We start from the raw sequence: 10,109 nt of genomic DNA, 5'->3' as shown, positions 1-10,109 counted from the left end.
CTATATCAAGTTTCTATGTTGTGAGAGGAGCTGTTTTGTGGAGATAAATTGGAGCGAGCGAACAGTATTAAATTTAGGATTTTACTATATATCAATTACTATTCACTCCTACATCTTATATCTAATAGTTTTTTTTTTATAGAATGTAAGATGTAAAGTAGTAGATAGTGACTGATGAGAAGAATTATTCTTAAATTTATTGTAAATATATTGCGCAAGTCTCAAGCGGGAAGAGAATAGAATATTGTGCAAAATGATTTGGTTAACAATTTTGACTGGCTATATATGGCCTGTTAAAAAGGAGATGGTTAAATTTACTGTAGATATATTGAATTTGATGTAGAAGTATTTTAAGGAAGTTAGCCAAATTTTGGGTAAATTAAAACTATACCTAATTCACTACTAATGCTCTTAAGTTGGTTAGAGCATTCTCATTTGCTTGTTTAAAATTCAACTTTAACTAAATTTAGCTAACAAGATACTTAAAACACCCCACATTAAATTATACATGTCTATATAAATTTAGACATGAATTACAGTAACTCACCAAATATGTAGGTGTACAGTAACTTAGTCAAATACTATAATATTCATTTATCACTCCTCTCACTAAATATGTAGATATTTTTTATAATTAAGAAATTTGGTTTAATTTATTATTATTAAATATTAAATATGATAAAAATAAATAAATTAATATTAATTAGAATATTTATTTAATATTCAATAAATTAAATAAAAAATTATAATATAGATAATAAATAGATAATTTAATATTAAAATTAAATTTAAATAAAATATATAAATACAAAATCACGTGATAGTAACTAAAATTTAAATTTGTATTTGACCAATTCAATGAGAATAATTTTACGTGCCTGACGCGCGTCAAGAAAAGTAGGAGAACCCGTCGCGTCAGAATTTAAACGTCGGTTTGCAGATTCCCTGGGGGATAAGGTTGGCCGAGGAGTGAGAAGACGGATTCAATGCTGCTTTTGAACGCTCCCTTCAACCATTCACACTAGTGTCAATAATCTTAGGCAATTGATCAATGTATTCATTTTGTGAATATTGAATATTCCCTTTGTATAACTTCATTCTAAAACCCACCATATTATACATCGGTCACCAAAACAAAAGTCAATTACGTGGTTTTGACTTCATAGTCTTCCATCAAATAATTATGTAGTCCTAATCTCGCGATAATTATACATGACAATTCAACCTATTTTCTTTATCGTGTTTATTGATTTAAGAGAAATATTACAGACACAAAAAGAATACATAAAAATAAATTCATAAATTGATTTGACTTTATTTGATCGTTATATCTACTTTATTATAAAATTAAATTTACAATCTAAAGTATCACATAAAAAAAAATTTATTTTATAGATTTATTTTTATATAATCTATTTGTAGCTAAATTATTTCTCTTTATTCAATTGGATTTAAAATTTAAAAAGTTATACGTACGTCCAATTGATTCCATAATTTTAAGCCCAAAGCTTCACATTCCACAATAATTTTTTTAAACAAATAGGAAATGCTAGTTATTGGAATTAAATCAATAATAGTAATACCAGTGAATTTGTAAAGACCAGGTTCATTGCAACCCTCTGCCCAATTTGCAAGGTGCAAGAGAGGTCCACAACCGTCCGGTAGATGAATAGCTATCAGCCTATCCTGTTCACAGCCAAGAGTTGTTGGCCAGATTGACTGCAATCCGGACAAGGGATTATAGGGTTCTAAATTCAATTTGTATTCCTCCACATCGAGTAGTTTCTTTGATACATCTAGGTATGAGATCATACTTATCCAAAAAATTTAAATAAATAGAAATAAATAGATTTTATTATTTATTTTATATCTTAACATTCTTACTTGTGTAGGTTAAACTCTCATTCAATAGATGGTTTAACAATTGAAATATTTAATTAAATGAGATAGAGTATAGAATCGGTTCAAACTCAGGACTTTTACTTCGATACTATATAAAATCACTATTTATCTTAAAAATTTAAGCCAATCCTAATATAAATTGTTTCACACTAACTTTAAAGTTCATACGAGTTATGTTTTCCAATGTATTAATCAATTTAAACCCAAGTCATATTCCCAGCTCAACCTCTGTCCTTAATTAATCAGATAGAGTCAGTGCCCTTTTCATCCAGGTTATAAAGATGGGCATTATTATGCGGTCGGTTCATCACAAACCAAGATTTGCTTTATCCGACAACAAAAGCGAGAAATAAATAACACTATAGTAACCGCGTTCAAACGTAATCCACCAATTGGAACAGCACCAAAAAAACATTATAATGGCGTTAGAAAACGCCATTATAATGCGAGACAGATTCAAACATGCTAATTTAGTCGATGTAGGAAAGTATTAGGTCGGTGTTCTAGAAAAGTTCTTCGTGTTACTCGTTGATTTTCGATTTTCACCTAACATATAGAATATGACTACTTATTGAGAATACATCATAATCTAAACATAAAAGATTGGGATTAGATGAGTAGAATTTCTCTATTTTTGTTCATAAAAGTTTTGAATTTATTAATCTTTTCATAAGAAAGTGTGTGAGATTTACACATTTTAAAACTGTATAAATTATTTTTTATATTCTAATATATTATTTTAAAAAAAGAAAGAAAACTTGATAAATATAGAGATGGCAACATCTCAACAATTTAATAAAAAACTAGTGATTCAGATTTTTTTCTTTTAAAAAAGTAAGTAAATGAAAGATCCCTAGTAAAGTATTTACAATGAAAAATGATAAATTTATAACTGATTTGTAATTATTTTACAACTTTATCTCAAATTAAAGGGCAGTCATTTAAAATTGAATTTCTTTTAATGATTTGATAAATTACGTTAGTTAATTATAAAATAAATAGTAAAAGAGTAGTTGGTGTATCATTACCTTTACAAATTTATTATGCGATTAATTGATTTTTTCTTGGAAATAGAAAATGTTTAAAGAAAATTCAAATGTTAACTTTTTCTTGCACTTATTACTTGAATGTGAAATAAGAAATTAAATGAAAGGTAAATAAAAAAAGGTATCAAAATAGACGAGAAAAAAAAATCAATTTAAGCTCTCATTCGAGCTTGACATATAATGAAAACAATAAATAACATAAAGAAAAAAAAAACCCAACATTAATTAAAATCATTGAATGTTTTAAGGGCACCCATTAACAAAGTTGATGCAGGGAATTGGGTCCTCCAAGTAATAAATTATTCAATAAGTTAATGATATAGCTAAACTTTTTTTTTTTTATATAATCACATATAAAATAGTTATAAATTTATCATTTTTTTCATTCAACAACACGGTAACACCCTTTGGTACGTTTCAATCACAACATCATCTCAACTCATCTCAATTTATCATTATAATTTTTTCAAATTTCAATATAAAATATAATAATTAATTCAACTTTTTCAAATCTCAAAATAATAATAATATTAAAAAATAATATTCTAACAATATTTTATCATCTCAACTCAACTCAATTTAGGCCTCATTTGTTTTCAGAAAACATCTCATCTTATCTCATCTCATCTCACATCATTATTATAACTTTCTCAAATCTTCATATAAAATAAAATAAATATTTAACTTTTTCAAATCTCAAAATAAAAATAATATTAAAAAAATATATTTTAACAATATATTTTTTAATTTTAATTTTAACTCATTTCATCTTTTAAAATAAACGAGCTCTGAATATCTAAATGCAGACTTAGGGCAGGTTTGGAGGATGAGATGAGACATAAAATTCTCATCTCGTCTCATCTCATCATTATACCTTTTTCAAATCCCCATATAAAATATAATAAATAATTCAATTTTTTCAAATCTCAATTCACTTTTTTCAAATTTCAATACAATAATAATATTAAAATATAATATTTTAAACTCTCAAACAAAATATAAAATTTTCATCTCACCCCCAAACCGACCCTTAATGACAAGTGCCAACTCAAAAATGATAAAGGTGAAAAAGGTTTTTACTATTTACTTTTATTGAATAAAAAAGAAAAAAAATGGAGATTTATTATTATTATTTTAACTTCCTTGTATTTACTATTATTATTATTTTTATTTTTATAAATACTGTCTTGGGGAAGTCCAGCCGATCCACTAGATAAGAGTGTTTCCGGTTCCCACCCCCCCAGGGGCCCCGCAGCCAAGGCGACCTGTGACCTTTGTACAAACTTTTGTTTTTTTTGTTTTTTTTAGGTGCTAGGGTGCGGCTAGAAGTGACAGCTAGGCGTGCGATTAGATAAAATTTTATCTTTTGATTTACTTTATTTATATTTTTAAAAATATTTAAAAAATATAAAAATATATCAATATATTAATATTTATTTCTTTAATCAATAAATAAGAAAATATAAAATAAATTAAATATATGAGTAGTCTAAATAAAAGAATAAAATGAGATGATATAATAACATGATTCTTTTTATTTTTATATAATTTTTTCCATTGTATTTTAAGAGAAAAATACACACCTGTCCTGAAAAGGAAAAAAATCCAACAAAAAACCACCGTGGTATCGGCGGCAAGACAATGGAAGCGTGGCCAAATCAGGGTTGCGAAGAGAGGTTTAAATAATGAGTTGGGATAAGATGAGTTAAAATAAAAATTAAATAAAATATTATTAAAATATTTTTTAATATTATATTTATTTTAAATTTAAAATACTCAAATTATTTATTATATTTTATTTTAAAATAAAAATTATAATAATTAAATAAAATAAATTGAAATTATTTTATAGAATCCCGGATACAGAGAAAGAAACTTCGTGCTGGTTTCCTACTTGAAAGAAAGGAAAAATCGTTCGTTCCGAATCATACGTTACGTTTCAAGTTTGAACTTCTCCGCGAGTGATCGCCACGCCAGTTGGCACTTGAGACCAGAGAGTAGAGAGAGAGAGAGAGAAGCCTCGGGAGAGAAAACATCGTGAACTGTGTGAAGAAAGGCTCCCACCCCGCAACACACTATCCACGCGGCAACTCGACGCCGATTAGTCGTTTGGGTGCGAATCTCGGAGCATAAAACAAACTATTTAGAATGTATAAATATTGTATAATTATTTTTAAAAAAATTAATTTATTATTAAAAAATTAATTTTTTTATATAAATTTTATATAAATTTTTTATCTTTTAAATAATTATACTATAATTACGATTATAATTATTATTTTTTAAAATATTATAACTATTAAAATTAATTAATTCACTTAAAAAAACCGGAGAAATTGGACCAACTAACCCGATCCTCCCCTATAAATTGCCGCTTCATCTTCCATGCAATTCTCGCCCATTCATGTTATCAAAAAAAAATTATCGCCCCTTCATTCCTCGTTATACGTCTTTGAAACAAACTCCATAACCTATAATTCCCTGCCCTCTCCCGTGCGTTTTCCCCTCACTTTCCCAGAAAATTTCCCATTTTCTTTCTCCCTCACTCTTCCAATGATCTGCATGCTTGTCCTTTTTCGGAGCTTAAACCGTTGATTTGTGTTTCCCAGTCACTAGGAGCCAATCCATTTAAAACATTGAATCCCTCTTCTTCTGAGGTTTAGGCGTGGGGATTTGGGATTGTAGGGTAATAGAAGAGGGCGTTTCTACTTTTCAATAGGTTCTCACTGCCTTCTTTTGAGGGGGTAGCCGGGGCCTCGGCCTCGGCGGGTTTTAAAGCCCCCACCTTCACAAACCAACTAGAACAACAATTATTTCAACCGAAACCCTAACAATATTTGTTTTTCTCCATTTTTTGGTTCTCAATTCTTAACTGCTGAGATCTTCGAGATAAGAGATGCCGGCCATGGCGTATTGCGTGGACGCTGCTGCAGCTAGATTTTCTCCCGGCTACGCTGTTGCCATTCCGGTGGCAGGTAATCCTCTTCCTGCGCCGGTACCACTTTCCGGCGTACCTCCAGCAACCAACAACGTGGAGGTATCCCATTGGTCACCTTCCCTCTCTGCCGCAATATATAAGATCGATGGCTGGGGCGCGCCTTACTTCTCGGTGAACGCAGCCGGGAACGTCTCGGTGCGTCCATTCGGAGCGACCACTCTGGCGCACCAGGAGATCGATTTACTGAAAATTGTGAGGAAGGTCTCTGATCCGAAGTCGTCCGGTGGGCTTGGGTTGCAGATGCCCCTGATTGTTCGCTTGCCCGACGTGCTCAAGAGCCGGCTTGAGTCCCTCCAGTCAGCTTTTGATCTCGCGGTACAGTCCCAAGGGTACAAGGCTCATTACCAGGGCGTCTACCCGGTGAAATGCAATCAGGACCGGTTTGTTGTGGAAGACATAGTGAGGTTCGGGTCCCCTTTTCGGTTTGGTTTGGAGGCTGGGTCGAAACCTGAGCTCCTTTTGGCGATGAGCTGTTTGTGCAAAGGTAGCCCGGAGGCTTTTCTGATTTGCAATGGTTTCAAGGACGCGGAGTACATTTCGCTAGCTTTGTTCGCTAGAAAGCTCTCTTTGAATACTGTGATTGTACTTGAGCAAGAAGAGGAGCTCGATTTGGTGATTAATCTTAGCAAGAAGTTTTGTGTTCGACCTGTGATTGGCGTGAGGGCAAAGCTGAGGACGAAGCATTCGGGCCATTTCGGATCGACCTCGGGCGAGAAAGGCAAATTCGGGCTAACAACGACTCAGATTTTGCGCGTGGTGAGGAAGCTTAAAGAGGTCGACATGCTCGATTCCCTGCAATTGCTGCATTTCCATATTGGCTCTCAGATACCTTCGACCTCTTTACTGACCGATGGTGTGAGCGAAGCCGCACAGATCTACTGCGAATTAGTCCGCCTTGGCGCCCACATGCAAGTCATCGACATTGGAGGCGGACTAGGTATCGATTACGATGGTTCCAAATCCAGCGAGTCCGATATATCAGTTGGTTATAGTCTCGAAGATTATGCTGCAGCTGTAGTTCAAGCAGTTCGGCTTGTTTGCGACCGTAGGTGTATCAAGCACCCGATTATATGCAGCGAAAGCGGCCGAGCTATTGTATCCCATCACTCCGTGCTGATCTTTGAAGCGGTTTCAGCGAGTGCATATGAGTCTCCATCGATAACTTCTTTTGGGTTGGAGAATTTCATTGAGGGACTTCCAGATGAAGCTCGTGCTGATTATAGGAATTTGTCAGATGCAGCAATCAAGGGCGAGTATGAGACATGTTTGCTCTATGCTGATCAGTTGAAGCAACGCTGCGTCAATCAGTTCAAGGAAGGATCTTTGGGGATGGAGCAACTCGCAGCCGTTGATGGGGTTTGTGATGTGGTATCAAAGGCAATAGGGGCAGCCGATCCAGTCCGTACCTACCATGTGAATCTATCTGTTTTCACCTCAATCCCTGATTTTTGGGGCATTGGCCAGCTTTTTCCAATAGTCCCCATTCATCGTCTCGATCAAAGGCCGTCTGTGAGGGGGATTCTGTCGGATTTAACTTGTGACAGCGATGGTAAGATTGACAAGTTCATAGGGGGCGAGTGGAGTTTGCCGCTCCATGAGCTGGAAGGCGATGGGCGGTACTACTTGGGAATGTTCTTGGGAGGGGCTTATGAGGAGGCCATCGGTGGGCTCCATAACCTATTTGGTGGGCCGAGCGTTGTCCGGGTATCTCAGAGCGACGGCCCGCACAGCTTCGTAGTAACACGCGCAGTGCCGGGTCCATCGTGTGGCGACGTCCTCAGGATAATGCAGCACGAGCCGGAACTCATGTTCGAGGCGCTCAAACACCGCGCAGAGGAGTGCATTGATGGCAGCAGCATTGCCGCCAATGCTGCTCTGGCTAGCAGTCTGGACCGTTCATTCCACAACATGCCTTATCTGGTGGTTGGAGCCTCTTCTTCTTGCAGCTTGACTGCGATCAATAACGGCGGCTTTTACTATTGCAGTGAGGATGAATACAATGCTGTTGCTGCTGATTCTGCTGCCGCTGAGGACGAGCAGTGGTCTTATTGTGTTGCTTGAGATTCTGTTTCAAGTCTTTTGCTAGTGCTATCTATCACCTTCGAGTCGTTGTTTGGATGTGCACTAGGTCGTCGTTGTCTATTTTAAATTTCTTTAATGTTTCTTTTTAATTCCATGAAAGAGCAAAGGATTAGAAGAAAGTAGTAGAAAGCTCCTTTGGCTGTAGTGGTGAAGAGAGGGAGGAGGGGGATGAGAGCCGAATCCACCCTCTTTTGTAAAAAAAAATTCACTGCTTTAGTAGTTTAACAGGTATTTTCGGTGGTTCTTCATTTCTCATGAGTTGAAAATCTTGATTGACATGGGATTTGATAATTAGGCGGTTCTTATGCTTGACAAGAAAATTGCACCTGTTCAACTGCACTCACTCCATGTTTTGAAAGTTTCAAGCAGTGCAAGGCCCCACTGGGCACTGAGATTGTCATAGTTGGCTGGCTTTCTTAATTTACTTTGTATTCTTCATTCACTTGTGATCTTCTTCATTCACTTGTGATCCTATGTAGGGCCTAGGCCTTTCTTGGGTGTTACGGTCGTGTTTGGACTTACGTGTTTTTTCCAGAACGAAATGGGAAATGGGATCAGTCTCTTGTGGTTAGTGTCGGACAGTATGGGATTCTGCAATCATGTTTTGTGGGTCTTTTATAGTTTGTCTCTCTGGTGAACAACCAAAACATTGAACGGTGACCTTGCGCGTCGACTTTGACCCAACGTCCGAGTCTTAAAACACCGCAACATTTTGTTTATATTCTATTATGATTTTATTTTTCTTTCTGGATGACATGTTAGAGCATTGTTAGTAGTTTATGCATCTTCATATGTAAAATTATATTTTTTAAAGATTGATTTTATATAGGAAGAACTTGTCTCATATTGGATTATGTATCTTTGAATCAAATAATAATAAAATATTTATTATTTTATAACCCATTTTTTTTCCTATAAATCTGGATGGTCTATTTTATGCATCTAGATGGTTTATTGTTAATCTGGATGATCCAATAAATTCAAGTCAAATTCCACTACCCGAAGGCAAAAATATTTCATACAAATTCAACTACCCCAAAATAAATTCCATACACATTCATCTTCCAACAAAAAGAAATTCCATATAGATTTAAATAAATCTCATGTACCAAAATCAACTTAATAAAAAATCCACAAAGTTGATTTTAATACAACTTGAGCTACATAAAATTGGACTTGGCAGCTCCATAGCAGCAACCACCAGCTCCACAGCACCAGCTCCATAGCAGCCTAGCTCCCTAGCAACCCAGCTCCATAGCAGCCAAACTTCACAAAAAAATGATGGAATTTGGTGCAACCAGAAGTACAAAAATTATCCAAAATAGGTCACCACAGTCAAAACAATTACAAAATCATCATCGTACAAATATACAACTATGTACGAGATATGACCTTATTTCTTTGTTCCTCAATGATCTCCATTTGAAGATTATGAAAATATTCTTGCTGCAAACCATTCATGGAATCAATATCCAAGTTCATAATTTTCATATCAGTTTTTCTTTTTTTAAGAGCTACCAAGTCAAATATCTCTCTTTTAGTCTTAATTTCCAACTCAAGTTTTCTCTTCTTAAGAAGTAGTAACTCAGATCTTTTATTATCATACTTCAATTGTGATTCTCTTCTCTCTATCGTATAAGTCCTCTTATCATCTTTCATTTGGTTTAAGGCATCATTAATTACTATATTTTGTCTTTCATTACATTTTCTTTATTTCTCTCTTATTTTTTCAACCTTCTTATCCGAAAGTCTCTCACAATCGACAGACACATTTTCCATGTCTTCCCCTAAAGGTATTGAGTTTGGAGTAATACATGAACTTGTCCCATTTTTTTTTCTTTTTATGAGGTCATGTGTGTTTGCCATTTCGGTCAGTGCCTTAATAGATTTCAACAATGATCCATGTTAAAGTTATGTTTTTGGTTCTCTTGGTACAAGATTTTTGCCTTATCAATCTACAAAATAGTGGAATAAGATACAACTAATGTCATTGCTAATACGTAATAATTAGAACCACAAAACATAGAAAAAAAAAATTATACCTTGTCTTGCTCGGTCGCACCACTTGGATGCATTCCTTC

General features: G+C 34.5%; 1 protein-coding gene across 1 annotated transcript; it reads left to right on the top strand.

Moving 5' to 3' along the window:
* Positions 1–5,317: 5,317 nt before the first annotated feature.
* Positions 5,318–8,276, top strand: LOC121254749 (arginine decarboxylase-like). Its single transcript, XM_041154895.1, has one exon. It carries the CDS (start codon positions 5,845–5,847, stop codon positions 8,005–8,007), a length of 2,163 nt encoding a protein of 720 aa, XP_041010829.1. The 5' UTR covers positions 5,318–5,844; the 3' UTR covers positions 8,008–8,276.
* Positions 8,277–10,109: the final 1,833 nt, after the last annotated feature.

Source organism: Juglans microcarpa x Juglans regia, chromosome 3D (genome assembly GCF_004785595.1).
Source record: "Juglans microcarpa x Juglans regia isolate MS1-56 chromosome 3D, Jm3101_v1.0, whole genome shotgun sequence".
NCBI classification, from domain to species: Eukaryota; Viridiplantae; Streptophyta; class Magnoliopsida; order Fagales; family Juglandaceae; genus Juglans; species Juglans microcarpa x Juglans regia.
This window is presented reverse-complemented; position numbering and strand designations above follow the sequence as displayed.